Source organism: Electrona antarctica (assembly GCF_951216825.1).
Source record: "Electrona antarctica genome assembly, chromosome: 17".
Taxonomy (NCBI): domain Eukaryota; kingdom Metazoa; phylum Chordata; class Actinopteri; order Myctophiformes; family Myctophidae; genus Electrona; species Electrona antarctica.
This window is the reverse complement of record NC_136798.1, coordinates 28,414,903-28,439,327: the sequence shown is the minus strand read 5'-3', so window position 1 is coordinate 28,439,327 and position 24,425 is coordinate 28,414,903. Positions and strand designations below refer to the sequence as shown.

Sequence of the window (24,425 nt, the reverse complement as noted above, 5' to 3'; positions counted from 1 at the left end):
CCGTTTTAACTGTCAGCCGGTGTCCCACATGGAGATCTGTGTATGTGCCTGTGTGTGAAGACTGCAAACTGAAAAGTGTACTTGGCAATCAATTCGGCAGAGCCTGATTGGTTGAGCCTCAATTGGCTGAGGCAGAGGCTGGAAATTGCACAGGTGAAAGGAGTTGGCCTCATTAGGCCCACTGGCAGAGCCTGGCCCAGGTGAAAGGAGTTGGCCTCATTAGGCCCACTGGCAGAGCCTGACCAGAGCCTTTTGTGGTGGTTCTGGAGAACCGTGGGTCCGACCGACTCGATACCTGGCACTGCACTCCCTGTGGGGGTGTGGAGCGCGCGTGTCGAATGTGAAGTCGGTGGGTCAAACGGTTCTCGAGTTACATGCATTACAACCGTACACACACGTACGAACACACGCATGCACGCACGTACGCAGAGAGGTGGTGCATTAATAGTAGGATTGATAATTTGGTGAACCTTTGACCAGAGCAGAGCTGTGTTCACTTAGCTCTATGACCACACGCTGACCCCAGCTTACACGCTTCATTTGCAGGCCAACTCATCACATGCCGTAGCAGCATACTGATTGAAACATGGGTCAGGACTCGTTTAGGGGTCACGCAACCATGTTCATGGCATGGGTAACTAGTAAATATGTTTTTCCATGCTTCCTATATTTTTAAAGCAAACAATTTCTTTTCAGAAGATTAAAAAAACATTTTTCTGAATAATTCCAGGAAGGAAAAAAAAGTTTTATGTTTAGAAATGGTGAAAATAAGATGGCAAATCCACAAGCTTTTTCCCACTTGTAATTCCTGAGTCATACAGTGAAATCCCAGAATGCTTTGCAGTGCAATGCTTTGTGAGCTTGTAGATCTGCTATTTCTGGTTCTAGACACCAGCGTGCAGAGTATAACTCAAAGCTCAAGCCGCTCTGGAGAAGAGCGTTGGCTAAAAGCCTGAATTGTAAAAGTTGGTGACATAAAGGGTCAAGCAGGCCGTTGAGTGCAGTGGTGGAAAACCGGTAACACTTTATATTAAGGTCGTCTTTATAATGCATTATAACGCATTATAATGTGCTTATAAGGCATTATACAAATAAATGTCTGATATTCAAAATGTACTTGACTAAAAGTACAAAAGTATTGATATCAAAATGTAATTAAAGTACCAAAGGTAGAAATACTCATTATGCAGACTGTCCCATTTTACAAGTTCAAAATGTATTAAAAAACTTTTGAAAATAGCTGATTTTAGATCTGCTATTTCCAAATGGCCGAAATATATATAGGGCTGAAGTGGTTAGTGTGTTTTGTAATAATAATCAAAATCTACAAAGTAACTAGTAACTAAAGATTTCATGTAATTATAGTGGAGTAAAAGTACAATATCTTTCTCTGAGCTGTAGTGGAGTAGAAGTGTGTGTGTGTGTGTGTGTGTGTGTGTGTGTGTGTGTGTGTGTGTGTGTGTGTATATGTATGTATGTATGTATGTGTGTATATATATATATATATATATATATATATATATATATATATATATATATATATATATATATATATATATTATTGATTGTACTTGAGCAAATGTACTTAGTTACTTTGCACCACTGGTTGAGCGCGGGTGGAGTCATGACGGTGGTTTACTGTGTGGCGTACCAGGTCCGTTCATTGACAGCATCGCTGGCGTTCCCGAGGAGTTCCGCCACGTGGTGTGGACCGAGGGCATGAGGAGACTGGCCGTCATGGTGGGACGGGCGCTGCGCTTCGGAGAGTCTGTCCTGCTCGTAGGAGACACCGGGTAAGGTTCAGCAACAACAACGTCCTACAGCAGTGATTCTCCGCACGCACGCACGTAAGGGTCCATTTGGACCCATCTGGACCAGATGTTGAGAATCAGTGCATGTCCTATAGAAGCTGTCCAAAAGTAATGAAGGTGTATTACACCATTAACTGTACTACTGGTCACACTGTATGTTTATTAACTCTTTGTTCTCTCGCCAGATGTGGCAAGACCACCATCTGCCAGCTGTTTGCTGCCCTGGCTGGACAGAAGTTCTTCTCTCTGAACTGTCACCTTCACATGGAGACGTCCGACTTCCTGGGAGGACTACGTCCGGTCAGACACACCAACCAGGTACTACCCGGTCAGACACACCCACCAGGTACTACCCGGTCAGACACACCCACCAGGTACTAGCCGGTCAGACACACCCACCAGGTACTAGCCGGTCAGACACACCAACCAGGTACTACCCGGTCAGACACACCCACCAGGTACTACCCGGTCAGACACACCCACCAGGTACTACCCGGTCAGACACACCCACCAGGTACTACCCGGTCAGACACACCCACCAGGTACTACCCGGTCAGACACACCCACCAGGTACTACCCGGTCAGACACACCCACCAGGTACTACCCGGTCAGACACACCCACCAGGTACTACCCGGTCAGACACACCCACCAGGTACTACCCGGTCAGACACACCCACCAGGTACTACCCGGTCAGACACACCCACCAGGTACGAGTGATGCACCGAATATTCGGCCGCAGAAAATATTCGGCAGAAAATGGCTAAAAATGCATTTTCGGCCTATTCGGTTTCGGCCCGAATAGGCAGAAAATATATCACCGAATAGTGTATGCAATTAATGCATTCAAAAGAGCTGAATAAATGTTTTATGGACCCATAATAGTGATTCTTATTTAAGCTTTTCCCATAACCATTTCTTTTGCCATAAATCAGGTAGCCTTAAGGTACGGCCATGACAGCAATGGTAGGAAAAAAGATATATAATATTAATCATATTGTGATATTCGGTATTCGGTTTCCGGCCAACTGAGGCCTATATTTGGTATTCGGTTTCGGCCAAGAATTTCCCTTTCGGTGCATCCCTAGGTACTACCCGGCGTCACACATGTATTGGACTATTGGCGGTTTTGTGCAAGCTGCCTTCTGGCCAAGGAGTTATGTTTTATAGTCTTTGAAAAATATTTTACATTTTGTAATGGAAGTTCATCGAAAATTATTAAAAAACAAAACATATTATGTCTCTTTTACTGCATTTTAATTCGGAATTATTTGGGGGAAGTTTCGTTTCTTTAGGAGAAGCTTTCAGCTTTTCACTGGTAATCCAGGGATTTTTTGAACGGCTAAGTAGAAACCAGTGACTCATCACTCAGCGTTGCCCAGAATATGATATTTGGGTTTTCATTCCACTTTAGTTTATTTAGTCCAGTGAATTCAAATGTTGTATCTGTGAATGCAATTCCATGCTCTGCAGAGCAGAAAACTAGCGAGCTGTGGTGGGAAATTGAGCACTGATGTTACCGAATGTAGAGAGCCATAATCGGAAAGTACACAATGAGTGCCGTGTTGTGCAAACTGAGGCCGTTCCTGACTGTGTTGTATGGATGCAGAGAGATGCTGAGGACGGCAGGCTGTTTGAGTGGCATGATGGTCCCCTGGTGCTGGCTATGAAGCAGGGAGGGGTCTTCCTTCTGGATGAGATTTCCCTGGCAGATGACTCCGTGCTGGAGAGACTGAACAGGTGGGTGAACACACATACACGTTTGTATTACTGTAGTTTTGAGGACATTCTAGGACGGTCATTTTATGAATGTCAATTTTTACAATTTAACCCTAAAGCCTGAGTTTAATTCATTCAAACCGGGAATGCTTCTGTGTCATTTTAGATTTGAACCACTTTAACCATTATTTTATACTTTGTCTATTCAAACATAGCAGTATAGAGGGTATGCACATGCATAAAGTGTCAAATGAAGTGGCAAAGTGAGTTTAACGTCGTTTAATCAGAAGTAGTTTTTTCCCACTCTGTAGGGCGGCGTTCCTGCATAACGTCTGTGTATGATGAGCATACCCTCTATATAAACCATACAGTTGGGTGCCACCGATATTGTCCCTTATCATTTGACCCATTTAGGCCTGACCTCAAAACTTTTAAAAATCCTTCTAAATCCTGAAAAAATCCTTCTAAATTTTCACGATTTTTCAAAAATAGCAGACCTACAAGCTCGTAGCGCGCCACTCGGTGGCGCGCTATGAGCTTGTAGATCTGCTATTTTTCAATAGCTAAATTATAACATAATGTTTAAAACACCAAAAGGGGTTCCCGCCCAAAATGGGTTAACTGTCCTTTTGCGCAGATCACGCAAACCTCAGCAAAAAGAAAAGGACAATATCGATGGCCTCCAACTGTACATAACAGTGCAAACACAGCAGACCTGAATCTGTGTTGTGTGGTGTGTGTGTTTTCTCAGTGTTCTGGAGACAGAGAAGTCTCTGGTTCTGGCAGAGAAAGGCAGCGGTGACAACGACGACGTGGAACTGATCACCGCAGCGAGCGGCTTTCGCCTCGTGGCCACCATGAATCCTGGCGGAGACTTTGGTAAAAAGGAGGTAAAGAATAATGTTCCCTTTTTGTTTTTTCTTTTCAGAAGCAGATAAAGGTGAAGTGATGGGAAGTGATTTTTCTCTGGCCTTTTAAAGTGCCTTTTTTTGTCTAATTGGTCTTCATAGTTCACAGTTTTATGAATTGCCACCAGCCCGGGCCATTGTGACCTAGGGTTGCAACTATCTTATCTTACTTATTTTCTTTGCGAGTATTCTATCGTTTACTATACTATTTTTGTATTTATCGCATAACCGAGAAGCACTTTTTATTATTTATTGTATCATATCTATTCCTTTTTTATGTTCGACTACGACCATTAATCTGATTAACAACCTTAGCCCTATATAATACAAAAAAAAGCAAAAATGGCAGATCTATAATGCTTATGAGCTTGTAGAGCAGGTATTTTCAGACATTTTACTGTGTGCGTGTGATCTTATGTTCACGGTGCGTGCTGCTCATAACTAGTGTGTGTGTGTGTGTGTGTGTGTGTGTGTGTGTGTGTGTGTGTGTGTGTGTGTGTGTGTGTGTGTGTGTGTGTGTGTGTGTGTGTGTGTGTGTGTGTGTGTGTGTGTGTGTGTGTGTGTGTGTGTGTGTGTGTGTGTGTGTGTGTGTGTGTGTGTGTGTGTGTGTGTGTGTGTGTGTGTGTGTGTGTGTGTGTGTGTGTGTTGTGGCACAGCTCTCCCCTGCGCTGAGGAACCGTTTCACAGAGATCTGGTGTCCTCAGAGCAACAGTCGCAGCGACCTGGTGCAGATCGTCCAACACAACCTCCGATCGGGTCTGTCGCTGGGCGGTATGTGATGACAGCTGTGTACTGTATGTTGTATCAAATAGTAAATGGTACATTTATATAGCGCTTTTATCCAAATCACTTTACATAGATTGTGCATTACATTCACCCATTCACACACACACATTCATACACTGATGGTGGAGGAAACCATGCAAGGCACCAACCTGCACATTGGGAGCAATTTGGTCTTCAGAGTCTTGCTCAACGACACTTCGACACTAACTCTGGGGGAGCCCAGGATCGAACTCCGCTCTACCGGCCACTCTACCCCTGAGCCACTGCCGCCCCAGAAACCAGAAGTAACGGACAGACATGTGTCTCTAGCCATGCTCCGAGTCCATAGCGTTAAGAGTTCTCCTTAAACACAAATGTGTGCGCAGTAAGGTTGTACAATCTTTACAGAGTTTGGGTCAGGCTTTGCACAACTGTTCTCCTCTGGGCCGTACAGATCCTTGACGTGGAAACGTTGGAGAACTAACTGACTCATACCACTCTATCTCAACGCCAGGCGGAGACATCGCCGAGCTGATGCTGGACTTCATCGACTGGCTGCAGCGGCAGGACTTCGGCCGCCGCTGCATCCTGAGCGTGCGGGATGTCCTGTCCTGGGTCTACTTCCTCAACATTGTGTGCGAGCGTGACGAGGACGGCTTCATGACCATGGGCAACATGGAGGACGAGGACGAGGCGGAGTGGGACCTACGGCTGGACACGGTCACCGCCTTCATCCACGCCGCCTGTCTGGTCTACGTCGACGGCATCGGCGCAGGTGAGCATCAGCCATGCTAAGACGCCATACTGTGTGATGTGACTCTTTGTGTCTGTTAAAGGGACTACAGTGTCCAGGACATTAGGCTACTGTGTGATGTGACTCTTTGTGCCAGTTAAAGGGACGACGGCGTCCAAGACATTAGGCTACTAGTGATGTGACTCTTTGTGTCTGTTAAAGGCACTACACTACAGTTTCCAGGACATTAGGCTACTGTGTGATGTGACTCTTTGTGTCTGTTAAAGGGACGACGGCGTCCAGTTCAGAGAGTGCCCTGCGCGCTCGCAGGCTCTGTCTGGGTTTCCTGCAGCAGAGGCTCAGCAAGATGACCAAGCTGGACCAGGACATGCTGGACGCTCTGAGGGTCTACGACACCAGCATGCCCAGAGAGCCCCAGTGGGGAGACGACTTCTTCGGCATTGACCCCTTCTACATAGCTTTAGGTTTGGATTCTGGCATTGTTCTTTCTGAAATCTGAATATAAACAGGGTTCGATTAGCCTGATACTCGATTAGTCTTCAGTGATTGGTTCACACCAACCAATCAAAATGGTAGCAAAGCAGATGACGTTGTCAATGTGGCTATCTGGTTGCTAACCAAACAAACACGGCCAACGAGCGCTACTAGTATAAACAAAAACAGTAAGGCTGCCGTAGAGTCACCAGACCTGAATCGCCAGAACAACATCTTTTTTTAATGGGAGTGGCTAGCGCTTCAGGGGCTGGAGCCAGGCTAGGGTTCGATTTGTAAAAAAACGTAAAGAAAAGTAAATCGGAGTGGGATTTGTTTTTTTTACCACTTACGCCCTTCTACTTGTACTTAGCATAATTATGCTATTTTAGCTCCTTTCATTTACAAAATGAATGAATAGGGACGCCAGGGTTAATATACCTCTTAAATGAAATTGTTAAATTGTCATATTATCCAATCCAGCATATTCGTCATATCATTTCATATTTATATATGATATTATATACATTTCAACAATATAAGCCAGTCTACATGTCCCAAAAGGACATGCATACAGTATATATTCAGTCTTATCAGAAGCAGGGATAAAACATGCAACCAAGACGGCCATAAAAAAATGTATGACTGCCTGGGAATCATCAAAAGCAGATCCAACCCTGATTATAAGTATTATAATAAATTATATATATCATTTCTTAATTATATATAAATTACTGAGATCTCTTTAACAGGCTCTCAGACCAAATAACCTAAGAATTGCGCTGTGCCAGCGGTTTGAATGAACCTGTTAATTGCTGATTCCAGGGCCTGCTGCGAGTGAGAGTCGCCGTGTGTCTGACTACGCCATGGCGGCGGGCACCACGGCGGTGAACGCCCAGCGGCTGCTCCGTGCGCTGAAGCTGCAGAGGCCCGTCCTGCTGGAGGGCTCTCCTGGCGTGGGCAAGACCAGCCTGGTGGCAGCCCTGGCCAAGTCCTCTGGGAATCACCTCGTCCGAATCAACCTCTCGGAACAAACGGTAATGACATCTCGTTTTAGTCATGTTTCTGTCAATTACATAGGGCTGTTTTATGATTCGTTACGTTGCGATACTTAGCGACGTGATGTATCGTGATTCTTTTTTTTAAATTATTATTAAATGAAAGGTTTTGGAAACGTTATAGTATAAAGAATACACCACCATTATGCAGAAAATCTGATTGAAAAAGGTTTCATTTTTGATGCAGTGTTGTGCAAAAATAGTGAACTTACAACATCGCTTCCCAATGTGTTCCGTGAGCATGTAGATCAGCACCCTTCCCAATTTTTTTCTATCTATTCTATAATGTCATGCTAAATTATACTTTTATTTTTATATATATATATTAAAAAAAAATGTTTAGTTGTATTGACGGTTACAGCCCTCCAACTGACATCATTGTCTCCATGGCAGGATGTAACTGACCTGTTTGGAACGGACCTGCCAGTGGAGGGAGGGAAGGGAGGAGAGTTTGCGTGGCGTGACGGCCCTCTGCTGGCAGCCCTGAAGGCTGGTCACTGGATTGTACTGGATGAGGTATGGACCCCCCCCCCCATTAAGACCTGAGACCAGATTCTACAAATGTCTTCTAAATCATGACAGTTTTCTGAAAAACCAACTGTTTCCCTGTCACCTATAGCTGAACCTGGCCTCCCAGTCGGTGTTGGAGGGCCTGAATGCCTGCTTTGACCACCGAGCTGAGATCTACATCCCAGAGCTGGGCATGAGCTTCCAGGTGCAGCACGAGAAGACCAAGATCTTTGGCTGCCAGAACCCCTTCATACAGGGAGGCGGGCGCAAGGGACTTCCTAAATCCTTCCTTAACAGATTCACTCAGGTAAATATACTGTATGTCATTCAAGTAAGTATACAATACAAGTGGTTTTCAGATATTTACAAGCTTGTAAGTATCTGAAAACCCCTTACTTGTATTGTAAATAAGTTAAGAGATACCCTACGAGTGTGCTGCTTGTGGAACAAGCTTCTGAAACCCTTTTCTTGTACTTTTATTTGTGGTAAAAGCGCTCAAACTTTCTTCTTTCCTGCCTTGATCTCCTTACCCCCCTCCTTCCCCCCTCTCTTCTTCCCTTTCTTTGTTTTCTTGGAAAAATAACACGATGGGAACTATGCACAAAAACGAATTTCACCTACTTGTTTTACTTGTAAAACTGTAATGTGACAATAAAGCTGATTCTGATTCAGCTTCTAGTATGTTGTGCTTCTGTATATTTCTTTTTGTATTTGTAAGTGGGCCTTTCTCCCTAGCTAGCTCAAAACAAAACATTGTTTTACTTTGTATTTGCTCTCTCACCTTTATTTCTGTTTTGCATTAATGTAATTGATTTCCTATTGGGAAAATCCAAATCCAGATGTATGTGGACCAACTCACCAGCAAAGACATGGAATTCATTGGAGACTCCATTTTCCCCAACATCGATAAGGAAATCATCCGCAAAATGGTGGAGTTCAACAACAGGGTAGGTTTGGCATAATTATGTAACAGCGTGACTCCATGCTGGGGGGAGGGGGGGGGGGCACTGTGGAATTGGGGACTGATCCTGTGTTGCCAACCAAGGACAGTGCGTACCGGCATGCCAATCTGTGACCTAGGTTCCCCGCAGCTGCATCAAGAGACTGAAGACATTACTTGCTATTTAATTAATAATTTAATGTCACATTGATTACACTTGCACTGTCTGGTGCAGTGGAAGCACACACAATGAGCTCCAATGAGGGCAGTTCTTCTAAATGGGCCCTAGCGTCCCTATTCTGGGTATGTCATAATACATAGACATTCTAGGCACAGGTCTGTGTTTTCGCTATGAATACAGTTGTGCCTTGAGACTTGACTTGCCCATTGGTGTGCCTTGAGCACAAACAGTTTGAAAACCGCTGAGATGTGCAGTGAGTGAAACCGTGACACGTTTCAAGATTACATGAAAGTCACACAAAAATGACCAATTCACAGTACATTAGTTAAAGGTTCACCATTCATATAATGTGTGAGTCACCATAAGCTAGTTTGATCACACCACAAAACAGAAACTCTGTTCTCTTGGTGGGTACTATATGGAATGGTCTTCAAGTAATGTTGAGATCTTTGCCACATCAAAAAACAAGATGAGAGATGAGATGTTCTGCTGAGTTATGGTGTATTTTTGGTGAAAGATACGGCAGGCATAACTCTTCTGTTCCCGTCTACCTCCACCAGCTCGTCCAGGAGGTGTCTACGGAGAGGAAATGGGGTCACAGAGGAGGTCCCTGGGAGTTCAACCTGCGCGACATGTTCCGCTGGTGTCAGCTGATGCAGGCTGACCAATCGCCAGGATTTTTCAACCCCGGGCAGCACGTGGGCCTGGTGTACGCAGACAGGATGAGGACAGAGCCAGACAAAGCTCAGGTACCTGATGATTTATGATAAACTCTTACTTTGTATTGATGTCACAGGTTGCAGAGGGTTGGCTCACCTGTTCATTACACATAGGCAAGAGATTGCGCTAATCAACAAGACCATCGCCCATACAACCTGGACCGGGAATGATTCATTAGGGACAGACCTTAGTCTCGTCTCTGTCGGGTGGAAATCTCATTCGGTCCAAAACAGTTACTTTTTGGTAAAGTAGCAGATCTACAAGCTCAAAACGTGTCGTTTCGCGCCGCTTTTACATCTGCTACTTTTGATGCTTTTGTGTTATGTTATCAAGTAGGGCATTAATTTAGGAAAAAAGGTTAGAATGGAGATAAGAGGTTTCTGCCCGACAGCAACGATATGTATGAGACGTGTTAAAAGCTCTTCTTGATACTGGGTGAAAAAATGTATTGCAAAAATCATGGGATAAAAAATTAGGAAAAAAAACAAAGCTCTTCTTTTCCCTCGCAGGTGTTGTCTGTGTTCAAGAAGATCTTTGGAGAGGACTCTGAACCCTACACAGGCTCCAGACAGTTCCACATCACGCCCCTCAATCTGCAGGTTTGTCACGGTCCTCAGACGCCCCTAAGGGTCACTGTGCTGTTCAGTGGTGGAAAAAGTACTACATTTCTTTACTTAAGTAAAAGTCCGGTATTCAACATTTACTTGAGTAAAAGTATTGGCATCAACATGTACTTAAAGTACTAAAAGTAAGTACTCATTGTGCAGAATATCCCATTTCAAGTTTCCAAATGTATACAAATCGTTTGAAAATAGCAGATCTACAAGCTCTGTCAAAATCTACAAAGAAACTATATTATCTTAAGTATAAAATAATGGTTAATGTGGTGAACCGCCAAAGTGACACAGATGCGTTCCAGGTCTTAATGGGTTCATCTTGTTTGCCACCTTGCAGGTGGGTTTCTCTGTCCTCCAGCGCAGCGGCGGAGCCCCCGTGGCCCTGGACCCTCCCCTGTCCATCACGCACCAGGCCCTCCATCCCCTGGAGTCCCTGATGAAGTGTGTGGAGATGGGCTGGATGTCCATCCTGGTGGGGCCCACGGCCAGCGGCAAGACCAGCCTGGTCCGGCTGCTGGCTCTGCTGACGGGCCACCGCCTGAGGGTCATGGCCATGAACAGTGCCATGGACACCACCGAGCTGCTGGGAGGCTTTGAACAGGTACTGTACATACGGTCAACATCTCTGAGCAGTGCCTAACCTCTCCAATGAACGTCTATGTGTGTCTGTATGTCCGTTTTGAGTACAGACATCTGCAATACCACTTATTTTGTGTTTTACTCCATTATACTATGGGCTGTGGTCTATACTTTATGTTGCCTTTTTGAGTGGTGTAAACCACTCCTACAACTGGCTTTGTTAGTCTGTCTGTCTGTCTGTGCTCAAAAAATGAGCATGGTTGCTATGTGCACCCGGGTGTGATTTCATTACGTCAGACATGATTTAATTACGTCAGACAGGCTATATAAGACCTTACACCACTCAGTTCACACGGGTGTGATTTTTTGATTGAAAAGCACTTTGGATCAACTTGTGTTGTTTTTAAATGTGCTAAGAAGAAAAAATTTTGGTCCTCATCTTTCTGGTCAAGAAAATGCACCTGGGTGTTCAAACCCTGCCTGCACCAACAGCATCGCACTACATCTCAAGATTGTGACTTTCACATTTGATATTTTCACTCAAAAATATTTTTTTTTGCGTATGGATGAAACCCCCAAACATAACACAATGTTAAATTATTTAAAATGCCTGTGTACGTGTGGATTCTTCTCTCCAGGTGGACATCATGCGACCCTGGCAGCAGGTGCTGGAGAGTGTCATCTACATCGTGGCCATGGTGACGCGGCGCGGCCTGATGTCTCTGGACGGGGGCATCCAGGACACAGAGTTCCTGCTGAAGACCTGGGGCCTGTTCTGCCGCTGGCTGAAGGGCCAGGAGAGGACGGGCGCCGCCGTCGACTCAGAGGCCCTCAACAAACTGGAGGTCATCATCCTGCTGCTGCAGAAACTCAACACCAAGCTGAAGGTGTTCACCGGTGAGGAGGAGGACACTCGTACACCTACATGTTCCATTCATTCATGTTTGATCTGAGAGACATGGTCCGTCTACTGAAAGCAAGGGTTGGATCTGCTGGCTGGATGTGGGGAAAATACAAGCCTCTGCTTTTGATATTCCCACTGTGGTCGGTGGGAATATGTTTTATCCCTGCTTCTGATCAAAAGAAAGCTTAAAGGGACATTTCACCACTGGAAGAAATTGCAGTCACTCAATGCTAATAGTATTTGTAGTAGATAATAACAGCAGCACAATTTGAGAATTGCACCCTATGGCCAGAAAAATAATGTAGTCTGTGTGTTTAACTAGGGTTTGACTGGATTGCTGAATTTGTACAATGACCCTAATATTTTGGTGCACTTCCCCACCTTGTGGAGAGGGGGAGGACTGTCTTACAGCAGCAGGTTCAATCTTTGCAAATTTGAAAGCCAGTGTAAGGTTAAGTGGTTTAACTGATTGCACCACTTACAGGTATAGATAATCTGTTCACAGGGAAGAACGAAGCAAGGGCTGGTCAGGGCTAGCAGACTGCATTCTGAAATTGAATGTTGAAATCCAAAACAACTAACTGACAATCAGGAGCACTTATTTATTTAGAGAATATACAGCTATGGAAGTTATAGGACTGGAATGGAAACTAGACCGCAGGGACTTTTTTTCTTTTGGTGCTATAAGTCTTTGGCTGTACTCTGTTGCTGTTACCATTTCTGTCTTCTAATAAAGTTTTAATTCATGCACTCACAGACTGGGCTCTCACACACACACGCACGCACGCACGCACGCACGCGCGCACACAAAAACGACACAAGCAAATGCTCGTATTTCAACGTCTGCTCTCTGTAATTGAATTGTTGTCCTCCAGACATGTCCAAGCTGCAGATGGACTTCACGCTACTCAAGGAGCGTCTGGCCCAGCTGGAGGACGGCTGGACCAACGGAGGCTTTGAGTGGCTGGATGGCATGCTGGTCCAAGCCCTGCAGGCCGGAGACTGGCTGCTCATGGACAATGTTAACTTCTGCAGGTGAGGCAATGCCATCGGTTTGGTTGGTTATAGCAGGGCTTCTCAAACGTTTTCAAATGACAAATTCATATTTATTTGGCCACCCCCATCTCAAAATATCTTGTGCCAGGTACTTTTATATTGTTTCAAAAATAACGTGTCCCTTCTTGACACGTTTGCGAGGCAATTCTTTTAAATAGCCGATACAGAGTTAAAGTGGTTAAACACATTTTTATGCTATATTGCTACTGGGGTAGCTTGGCACTCATTATAACCATTATGAGCAGCCAGCAGCTGGGTGAAGCTAAAACTGAATTCCCCCAGTTGTGGTTAATGGCGTCGAGATGTTTTTATATACGTGATGGCCAAGAATATTTGTTTTCGAACTAACTACGTTTGTTTGTTTGTGTCCAGCCCCTCTGTCCTGGATCGCCTAAATGCACTGCTGGAGCCCGGTGGATCGCTGACCATCAACGAACGCGGTGTCATTGACGGAACCACGCCCAAAGTCACCCCACATCCAAACTTCAGGTAGCAAGCAACCTCATTGCAGCTAGTTTGCTTCCAGAGTAGTATTAATGTTTGAAATAGAATACGGTAGTCTGCAAATTGATATGCCAGGGGAAATCTAGATTAAATATAGAGTTTAACACAGTGGTGAAAATCTCTAATAAACGTACCGTATGCCTGCTGCTTTGAAAAACTTTGAAAGTCTTTGCATTGTTTCTGCTACTTACTGTACACACCGTTTTAGTCCCTACATTGAATTAGGCAGAGATCTACGGTCGTCTGGTCATATGAGACTAGAAAAAGAAAGGCTAATGACCTTCCGTGCAGATTGTATTGTGGAAGTGTTCAAATAATCAAAGAGAATTTTACCAGCTAGATGTTGGAATTTGAAACCAGGACTTAGAACTAGCAACAGCCCTGATGAATGCCTGGCGTCCACGCTGTGACAGCACTTAATGCCAGTAATTGTGCAGATTGTTTATGACCATGGACCCTGCACATGGAGAGATCTCCAGAGCCATGCGGAACAGAGGGGTCGAGATCTACATCCCTGGGGAACACGAGGGAGTCTGCTGGGACATGTTGGACCTGAAGACGGTGCTCCACACCGCTGGGCTGATCGGTGACTGTGTGTGTGACCTACTCATCGAAATCCATAGAGGCATCAAAGCTGCAATTTGGGGTAAGCACAGAGATGTTTATAATGCAGTGGTCATGTTATGTTATATCTTGCCATTATTGTTAGAAATCGAGTCCAAGCCATCTAAACAAAATCCCATAGGTGCTGAACAACAATACGTACAATGGAGAAGAAGGGAAGTCCGCACACTCAGATCTCTACAGTAGCTCGCATTAGAAGTTTATTAATTATTATTAGTAACATGTATCTGTAGCTCCCAATAGGAACTACAGTTGAGTGTGTGGAGTTCCCTTCTTCTTCACCTGCCTCCATTTGTTCCCATTTGGGACAATAACATTTTGAACTTGGACTTACTGTAGCCCTCCCTCTCATTCCTGTCTTGCTCCCTGTAACCCTCCCCCTGTCTTCCAGACTCCCCTGCTTCATGTGTGGCATCACTCCTTCATGCCGCTGCCCTGCTGTCCTGCCAGCTCCAGAGAGGTGTGGACCTGCCCAGTGCCTTGCAGCATGCCTGTGGAGAGGCCTACTCGCTCTGCCAACGCACCGCTGCCAGCCAAAGGGTACCAGCATGACCTTAGCAAAGGATATGTTTGTATCTTAAAAGCATACTCTTGCACATTATGTGCATTCATTGGGTACCTTTGCATAAGCTAATCTATGGTCAAGTAGCTAAAATAAAGCAAAGGGTAATGTTAATGCTCATCTTGAATTAATGTTAGTCAAACAATACTACTGAATTGAACAAGCAAAACCAGAATCAAGAATGATGTTTTAACATTTCTTCAAAAAAAATGGTGGTCTTGGCAGAGTATAGTGCTAATAATAAACCCTGCATGGTGTGTCCGCGCAGCAAGCCCAGCAGGTGATCGAGCAGCACCTAGCCATCCTGGACACGGAGGACTGGGGCAGCGGGCTGCTGTGTGCTGGCGTGTGGCCCGATGGCTTTCCCTCCGCACTGCTCTCCACCGAGGACTCCTGCTTCTCCTCGGTCCTCCGAGACGGACAGGTCCTGTCCTTCTGTCTCAACACGCTCAGCCTGCAGGGCAAGAGGTACAGGAAGCAATGCTGTACTATGAACCTTCCCTCGTTTGTTTGTTTGTTTCTATTTATTTGAGGGAGGGGGGTCCGTGACATGGAAAAGGTGCCACTGGCCTAAATTGACACCGATGGCACTTTTTTCCACAGGAGCCGTCCTCTCAGCCTGACCGACCTGCAGAGGGCGATGCAGATCAGCAGCGTCCATGACGGTCAGGTGTTCTCTGGCGGCGTGGTGGACCTGGAGGACGGCGACGCGCTGCGTCTCATCCCCACCGCCGTGCGCCTTCTCACCGAGAGAGCCTCCCACGGGGACTGGATCCTCCGCAGCAACTGGCTCTCTCACCTGGGCAAGAGCTACAAATACGCCCCCGGTTGGTCCCCCCTTTTTGACGTTTTGATGTACTGATGAAGTGACGTTTCATTTGTTGAGTCGAGTATCGGATAAGACTCTGTGTTGCTGTAATGCTCTGGAAGGAAGTTGGAACTAGTGCTTGACAATTATTTTCATTTATTATTATTCTTTTTTCTTTTCTTTTTTTTCTTTTTATAATCAACAAGTTCAATTTACTGCTGCACTCCTAGTTGAAACTAGGATTGTGCTGTCGAAATGAAGTTCTCTATAAGAAATTCCTGATTTCCAGGAAAGGTTAATGCTGTTGAAAAAGCACCTGAATTTATCATTTTGTTTATCATGTGTTATGTGATATTCCTCAGCAGATACATAGTTTCATATACATATGAAACTGTAAGGTGTGTGACTTAAACTAAATGTTGCAGATCCAGCGCTGGTGCAGGTGGAGGCTGGAAACAGAGCTCTGAAGGCCGTGTTCAGTAGCAAGCTCACTGCAAAGGGCAAGTCCCTCACTGAGTTACTGCAACCACACAGTACTGGTAAGACAACTGCACCTTCCATGTTGTCTCATGACCTTTCTGAGCCCTGTAAAAGGATGTTTAAAGGTATTAAAGTATTGACACAGATGCATTCATATGTCTTCACTTGGCTGTATTTTGTTTGGATACTCAATCTGTAGATTTCGACTCTGAAACTAATTGGAGCACAATGCGTTCCCTATAATAGGTGTAGAGATCCTAGAATAGGCTTCCCCTATGAACCCTTATGTGGTTGCAATTTGCACCGTGGACTGCAACGATGTTGCTCACCATGCAAGTTTTATTGTATTACCTATAGGCATTGTCATTTTAATTAAACTGAATAAATTATGTCTGCTAATCACCCGTGACCGGTCTGACCTTTCTTGCTCTGAGGTCTGCTCTGACCTTTTTTAAAACACGTCCACTCGCTCCAGTCAAAACATGCCTTCTCCACTCAGCACTTCGCTCGCATGCTCTGGTATGAAAGAGAAGCAGGGCATTGCTGAAAATGAGATGAGCATTCTCAAATACCCAGCATTTGTTCAAACAATTTCAGTTTAACTTGACCTTTTTTGTTGTCAGATGAGTACAGGATCCTTGTGGACATGCGTTGGAACAAGCAGTATTTGGACATCCTGGCCAACAAGTGTAACTTTGAAGATGAGGAGAGGTACATGGAGTTTGCGGAAGAGCTGAACGCGGTCGCCAACAGGTATGCTCGCCTACAATCAATTTCCTATTCATCACAGTCATCTGTAGTGTAGAGCCAGAGCCATTTTTCTGTCCAAAATAATTTACATTGCTGCATTAGAATGAGTCAACATTGGTAGTAGAATGAAAATTGTTGCAGATTGTCTAATAAAATGTTCTGGAACATCTGGAACAATATTTTTTTCACAATACTTCCCAAAAGCTATTTTTCTGTACTGAAACATGAATGTACTTTTTTTTTGTAGTTTTACTTGCTAGATTTTAATTAATACATTGTTTTGCCGGGTACAGACTTTCGTTCTGACACTATTATTGGTCCGGAAGTCATTCGACCGACAACCTACCTCAAACCCTAACATAACCATTACCGCAAGCACGGGAGCCGCGCATGTTCGAGCGGTTGTCCGACCGTTGTTCCCGCATGTCGGACTAATGCTCTGTCGGAAATTACGGAGCCCTGTTTTGCCAACATTTATTTTCTGCTGTTGGTGCTACAGCATAATCTAACAGGCATTATTACTTAACCCATTTTGACCTGAGATCAGATTCTAAAAATGTCTTCTACATCCTGACAGTTTTCTGAAAATGCTATGTTTCTATGTGAGTCGTTCTTCGATTTTTCAAAAATAGCAGACCTACAAGCGAGCTTGTAGATCTTCTATTTTTCAATAGCTAAAGCATAACATAATGCTAACACCAAAAGGGGTTCCCGACCAAAATGGGTTAACTGGTGTTCTTATAAACACTGACCAAATGCTGTCAAGAAATGAAGACCTGGAAAAGTATGGATTTTGAAATGGAAATGTGTTTCCTAGGATTGTTCTGATGATGGAGAGAGAGGAGAGGTCAGTCATCTGTACCTGTGCCATTAACCTGTCGGCACAAAACTGTGCTCTCAGACTGGCCACAGCCTTCAGCAAAGGTATGATCATCTCTACACACTCCACATAGATATAATAAGAATGTTCTGGTTTCATGCATGTGTGTCAAGTGAAGTCAATGTGTCTTTTTTTTTAAATTTGCCTCCGCCACCTTGAGCTGCCCCCCCCCCCCCCAGGCATCTAGTAGAATGGCAGAGAAATTTCAGACACATATCTAGTCTCTCAAGCCAGCCTATCGCCTCCACAATCTTCAAATATGAAGGTGCCTCCGGCTTGGCGGAGACAATGAGGGGTCCGCTACCAAATTACAGTATATCAATCTGGGGGTCCTTGACACAAAACACTTTGAGAACTACTGATTTAGAACTTAACCCATTTTGGGCGGGAACCCCTTTTGGTGTTTTAAACATGTTATAATTTAGCTATTGAAAAATAGCAGATCTACAAGCTCATAGCGCGCCACCGAGTGGCGCGCTACGAGCTTGTAGGTCTGCTATTTTTGAAAAATCGTGAAAATATTTATTTCAGAAAACTGAAGATTTCTTTTCAAATTTTGAGGTCAGGCCTAAATGGGTTAAGGCATTTGTGGAATCGGCCTGGGGTCTTAATGGGTCTTAGCATCATGTTGTGTTTTTCCGTCACAGGGACTGTGGACATCGGCCACCTGCCTCACCCTGTGCTGATGCATCTGCGTACCTTCTTTGACCTCTGGGACAACTTCACTCTGCAGGCCATCCAGACCGGACTGCCCCACATCTCAGACCACATCATGTTTGAGGTGAGCCCACTGTCCTCCGTTGGCTTGAATCCATTCTAATTTCACTATACAAACATTGCTTCAACATTCGAAAGAATTTAGCCCTAGTAATGGTTTACATTAACCACTTTCAACCAGGTGTCCCGATCATTAGGCCTATAGGGGGAAAAAAAAGACATCGTAGAAATGATTGTAGCACATCTACATGCTGCTTGTAGATGTAGTGCAATTTAAGCGGGAAAACAATTTAGATTTACTTAATTTTTTTCAAGATCATCAGATCTTGTAGGTCAGCGTTGAGCTTGTTGATCGGCTATTTTCAAAATAATTTTGAAACGTTTTTTTTTGGTAAAAATGTAGCCCCCCCAAAAAATAAATAAAAAAAGTTCAGACGTTTAGTATATAATGTGCATGTGCCGTATGTCGTTCCAGATCCTGCAGCTGCTGCAGTGGCGGGACAGGTTCTGGGACGTGTGCAACACTCTGCCAGCGGACTCTCAGGGCGTGTCCATCCTGTCGCTGCACTGGCAGTGGGTCCAGAAACACCTCATCCTCAGGCTAGCTCCGCTGCTGCTGGGGGACGCCACAGCCACCTTCGAGTAAGGCCTTTTGGAATGCATTCCATTGCTGCAGTGGTTCTCAAAGTGTTTTATGTCAGGGGCCCCCATGATCCTTGAGAGTGTACAAATGGACCTGTGAGTTCCATTTGTACACACTCAGAGTTTCAGCCCTGTAAGGCAGGGGTTCTCAACCTGTGGGTCGCGACCCCTCGGGGGGTCGCCAAATTATTTTGGGGGGGTCCCCAAATTATTTTAAAAAAAAGAAAAGATTTGTTTTATTTTATTTTATTTTTGCAACTGAATGGCTGGAAAATGGAAATGAAGAGTTTACACATAGTACATGCATACACCTTCCATAATGATTATATCTGGTTTCAGTATTTATTTATGGTGTATTGTCTCTATTATTAAGGTTATTGTAGCAGTCAATTTATATTGGGGGTCGGGAGGGGGCGGGGCGGGGGTCCCGAGACGTTGCCAAAGCATTTCCGGGGGTCCCCGGCCAAAAACGTTGAGAACCCCTGCTGTAAGGGTCCATTTGGAACCCCATAAAGGAGCTCCTTTATGGGGTTCTAAATGGACCCTTACAGTCCACTTTGAGAGCCATTGTATTACTGGAAAATGTCCAATGATTTCAGGCAATTTAACTGGCTGTCTGAGAGGATAATATATGCATAATTTCCATTTCAAAAGTTTTGTGTCTGGATGATGGCTAACCCATAAGGTTATAATACAACCAGAACCGCTGGGATACACGACTGCATTATAATATTCTTTTAACAATACGTTTATTTGATCTGACCATTATTGAAGACAAGAATAAGACACTGGAGCAGGTCGGACAGTTAAGCCTCTTAACCCTTAGAGCCCCGTTGACGGAATTGACGGATTTAATCAATAAATCCAGATATCCCGTTGACGGAATTGACGGGCTGTCAATCGGGAGCCTAATCGGGACCTTAATGTAGCAAAATTTAGCATTTTTTGGCTAATTTGGCTAACGGCCGATGTTCCTAAAACCGGCCGAAATCCGCGCGTGCATGGTCGATCACGCGCGCGCATGATTGCGCATGCATCGCTGCGTAAAATGCGATCTTTTGTGCTTGATTAGAGCTTAATTTGACTTAGTTATGAAAAAGACGATGATAGCTTAGCATTCCGGACATCTTTCATTGTGGCACACTAGCAAAGCTACTACCGGATATTTTGATCCAAACCGGATGTGGTCATCGTTCACTCGCTCCTTTTGGTCAGAATCGGCACAATGGTGACATTACCGCCACCATCAGGACTGATTGTCCCAATACTATAGTCTTGCCCCGTCAAAATGAGATATAGTGTGTAAATCGCGGATTTTTCTTTTGGCATTAAAATGATGAATTAAAAATATGAATATATATCACAAAAGGGCTGCAATTGGGGGTGGCACCCCAAGGGTTTGGAAGGTGCTAGCATTCTCTAAAGAAGCTGGAAACGTCAATCACTTCTTGTCCCTGCACCTTCCATTAATATCGGCTGTTGTGTCCCGCTCCTGTGACACAACAGACCTACCTCAACTTGGCTGAGGTGTGGTGGAATTCCTTTTGTACTCGGTTATTCATTTAATGTAGACAATTTTACACATATGATAATTATGAACATTGCAATGTGTCTTTCCAGAGGGCACCAGGAACTGCAGACAGTGTCAGCTGCTATTCAGATGGTGCTGTCTACTCCAGTGTCTGTGGCCACTGCCCTGAAAGGCATCCAGAAGACTTTGGGGAAACCGCTGCCATTCAAGGTAGGGAAGCATAGCTTATGCTTGTTTTGTGGTTTCTGGTTTTAACTACAAGACACCTACAGTTGGAGGCCATCGATATTGTCCTTTTCTTTTTGCTGAGGTTTGCGTGATCTGCGCAAAAGGACAGTTAATCCATTTTGGGCGGGAACCCCTTTTGGTGTTTTAAACATTATGTTATAATTTAGCTATTGAAAAATAGCAGATCTACAAGCTCGTAGCGCGCCACTCGGTGGCGCGCTATGAGCTTGTAAGCTTGTAAGCTTGTATGAGTTTGTAGGTCTGCTATTTTTGAAAAATCGTGAAAATATTTATTTCAGAAAACTGGAGGATTTAGAAGGATTTTTTTAAATGTTGAGGTCAGGCCTAAATGAGTCAAATGATAAGGGACAATATCGGTGGCACCCAACTGTATGTTGAAGGAAATGTTAGCGGACCTAGTATAGAGCCCTGCGGGACTCTGATAAACAACCAACCCCTTGAACCCCAGCATCCATATTCTGGGGGATTCAGGGATTCATAAAAAATTTGATCTATTGAATAATCACTAAGAAAAAAGAGTTGCAGCCATTTATCATTCCCTCTGTCGTTCCTCTTCTGCAGCTGGAGTCCGTTGCTGACTGTGCGTCAAGGCTAAGGGTTCTGAGCAAAGCGCTGGACGTGAGCAATCTGCGGCTGGATAGAACCTCTACCCAGTACAGGCAGGAGCTGGTCCGACTTCAGGGTGCCACGCTGGGGCTTGACACCAAGGAAAGCCTCTTGGAAGCCTGGGGCCTGGTGCTCCAAGCCAACAACCAGCTGGATCCACACAAGTCTGGTACGTGGAGGGAGAAGAAAGAACATAATGCCTGCATGCGTTTCATGAGAGAATGCAGGGCCTTTCGTGTGCAACGTCCTTTAACTGAATGTTGTCTATTAAACTTTAATCCTTACGGGTCCATTTGGTTCCATTTATATACACTCTTGATAGCCTGACTCTCAGTCAGAATTTTCATTTTGTTTCACTTCAGAACATATTTTTTTTATGGGCTAGAGATTCAGGGCTGGGTCCAGGCCCAGAGACCCAGAGTTGACCCATTAAAATCATTTTCGATTTTAGCGTTGCCTATTCAAAAATAGCAGATATACAAGGTCACAGTGCGTCACTTTGTGCCGCGCTGCATTTTTGGAAAAATCTTGAAAGCGTTTGAAAAATGTGGAATCATTTTGAATTACAAAGAGATTTAGAAGGCATTTGTATAATCAACCTCAGGGTCTTAATGGCTTCACCATTTTCTCCCTCCTTACTGCAGGTGTCTTAGAGAGGCTGGTGGCCTGCGTGGAGCAGCAGCAGAGTAGAATGAGCTCCGGCGGTCTCCTGGAGAAGCGTTTGGGAGTGTCTATGGAGGAGGAGGAGGCCGGAGACGTAGCCCTTCCTCCCAGAGCGGAGTTGCAGCAGCTGAGACGCAGGGCTCAGATCTGGCCTCTCATGGAGGATCTGGCCGTTCTCAACCAGCTGCGGCTCAGCGTGGAACTGCTCCACCTGGCTCTCACACAAGGGTACGTCTCCAAACCATCCTTCTGGCTGTTGCGTCTTCTTTTTTCTTGACCACAAATGTTAAGAATGTTATGCGATTGTGGTCTAGACCGATGCTACAGATGTGCCGTTTGAGAAGTTCACATGTCCTGCCATTGGCAATTCAGTAGATTGTCAATGCAGAACATCGTCAGTGAGAAAGGGGGACGGGGTATTTGCCAAGGTTTTATATGTGTATCTGCTGGATACTTCTTCTCAGTAGCAAAGCAGTAGAATTATCAAGGCTAATCAGTGAATAAAACCTGTAGAGAAAACATGCATTTTCAGGAAACCTTCAGGAAAAGATTAGGAAAGCGAGTTGGAATGACACATCTGTAGGTTTGATTAGGAGAGCGTGACGAGTTGGAATGACACATCTGTAGGTTTCATTAGGAGAGCGTGACGAGTTGGAATGACACATCTGTAGGTTTGATGTTGACCTGGTGTCCTAGTTTCTTTGAAGCACTACAGTGTCCTCTTTTCTCTCCTTATGTGAATATTTACCCTGTTGATTGTTTGTGCTTTCTCTGCTTATTCTGATTTCACGACACGTGTTATTCGCTCGGAATAAGGATGTTTGCTACATGCCTAAATTATAAATAAATTGTAAATCTAAAGTCCTTAGTGTGCAAATGCCTATTATATTACAATTACCAAATGCCTACTGTAAGTCATTGGCACAATAATTAACTTACAATCATACAGGCACACAGACATGTAATACGTGTGCAAAGTGGTTTTGTAAACCAATGAAATGAACCCTGTGCCATCCTCCACCACAGTGACCAGGAGGCTGAGGACAGCTTGCGTCGGGAGCTTTCCAGACACCTCCGCTTCTGCCTGCAGTCTACACCCATGAACGTCAGCCAGCTGCAACCACTCTGGTTCCTGCTTAGCAGTGACAGGGTCAGTACCGAGAAAACACTGCAGATCTCACTGCATTCAGCATCTACTATAATAGATTACTTTTCTATTACTCCAAAGCTGTGGTGGAGAAACTTAGGAAGTACTCTATATACATATATTCTGTTGAGTAAAAGGTTACAGACCTTTTTGACTGAGATTTTATTTTTAATGACCAATGTATCAAATTGGGCTTCAATGGTTAACGTCTGCAAAGTTACTAGTAACTAAAGCCATCAAATCATTGTAGTAAAGGACCCATAACTCTGAGAATCTACAAATTGTTCCATTTGTACACTCTCAGAGTTAAATAAACACTGATTTTACAGTGTAGATTGGGGTCCCAGAGTTAAAAGAATGGTATCAATTGGGGGTCCATGGCCTAATTAATGCCAAACTTGTGGGGGTCTTTGAAATGAAAAAGGTTGAGAATCACTGCTCTAAAGTGATGTGATTTCCTTCCCAGCCGACGGAGGAGCTCCAGTTGGTATGGTGTGAGCTGGTGTCGGAGGCCCTGGCTGCCCTGTGGAGCAGCAGCGTCACCTCTGACCCTGACCGCTGGCTGAAGTGGGACCCCCTGTCTCCTGAACCCCAGATGTCTTCCCACAAGTCCCACCATGGAACAGATAACATGGTATCAGCCATACTAACTCCATTTATTAGAGAGGCACGATATTGAAATTATGACCGATATCCGATCTCCGATTATTTGCAAAAAATAAAAGTAAAAAAACATATTTTTACCGGATTAAATTACATTACAGAAAGACGCAATTTCAGGTTCTGGCTCAGGCGGGGGGTGGAGAAATTAAAGCAGAGCTTTGTGCTCTGCGAGTACAAAGCCATTGACGGTTGTCACATTTTTATTACATCAATATCGGTGAAAATAATCTGGATTATTTTGATTTCGATATGCTACCGATTATATCGTGCATCACTAAAATGTATACTATAGAGTAGGACATGATGCGTACAATTTCAGTGTTGTGATTCGATTAGGCAAACCAGCAGATGTCACCCAGCACCGGCCATGCAATTTTTATTTTACATAATGATAGAACTACTATTTTCAACACCAGAGCACAGAGAAAACCGCTCATACTCTCGCTCATACTGGATACAAATATTCTGTGACTACTTGAAAGTTAAGGAAAAACATAAAAATGCTGGCAGTGGGTGGATTATTTATGTATTTACTGAGTGAGTTAAGCGTTTAATGATGCCTAACAGTGTCCACCTCCCCTGCTGAGCCCTCCCATGCTGGGTAAA

The 24,425-nt window shown here is 44.4% G+C and overlaps 1 protein-coding gene across 1 annotated transcript in view; it reads left to right on the top strand.

The window, feature by feature from the left end:
- Positions 1-24,425, top strand: part of mdn1 (midasin AAA ATPase 1) — an 88,937-nt gene that overhangs the window by 29,668 nt on the left and 34,844 nt on the right. The window contains exons 29-59 of the mRNA XM_079526881.1: positions 1,655-1,793; positions 1,997-2,129; positions 3,421-3,551; positions 4,282-4,420; positions 5,095-5,209; positions 5,718-5,978; positions 6,224-6,421; positions 7,254-7,465; positions 7,880-8,002; positions 8,106-8,303; positions 8,836-8,943; positions 9,678-9,866; positions 10,347-10,436; positions 10,792-11,055; positions 11,672-11,930; positions 12,813-12,972; positions 13,366-13,482; positions 13,935-14,143; positions 14,513-14,661; positions 14,952-15,151; positions 15,287-15,510; positions 15,917-16,030; positions 16,595-16,724; positions 17,539-17,645; positions 18,249-18,382; positions 18,794-18,960; positions 20,581-20,701; positions 21,302-21,515; positions 21,991-22,237; positions 23,036-23,159; positions 23,623-23,790. Coding sequence (XP_079383007.1) covers positions 1,655-1,793; positions 1,997-2,129; positions 3,421-3,551; positions 4,282-4,420; positions 5,095-5,209; positions 5,718-5,978; positions 6,224-6,421; positions 7,254-7,465; positions 7,880-8,002; positions 8,106-8,303; positions 8,836-8,943; positions 9,678-9,866; positions 10,347-10,436; positions 10,792-11,055; positions 11,672-11,930; positions 12,813-12,972; positions 13,366-13,482; positions 13,935-14,143; positions 14,513-14,661; positions 14,952-15,151; positions 15,287-15,510; positions 15,917-16,030; positions 16,595-16,724; positions 17,539-17,645; positions 18,249-18,382; positions 18,794-18,960; positions 20,581-20,701; positions 21,302-21,515; positions 21,991-22,237; positions 23,036-23,159; positions 23,623-23,790 — 5,144 coding nt within the window. The remainder of the gene's footprint in view (positions 1-1,654; positions 1,794-1,996; positions 2,130-3,420; positions 3,552-4,281; positions 4,421-5,094; positions 5,210-5,717; positions 5,979-6,223; positions 6,422-7,253; positions 7,466-7,879; positions 8,003-8,105; positions 8,304-8,835; positions 8,944-9,677; positions 9,867-10,346; positions 10,437-10,791; positions 11,056-11,671; positions 11,931-12,812; positions 12,973-13,365; positions 13,483-13,934; positions 14,144-14,512; positions 14,662-14,951; positions 15,152-15,286; positions 15,511-15,916; positions 16,031-16,594; positions 16,725-17,538; positions 17,646-18,248; positions 18,383-18,793; positions 18,961-20,580; positions 20,702-21,301; positions 21,516-21,990; positions 22,238-23,035; positions 23,160-23,622; positions 23,791-24,425) is intronic.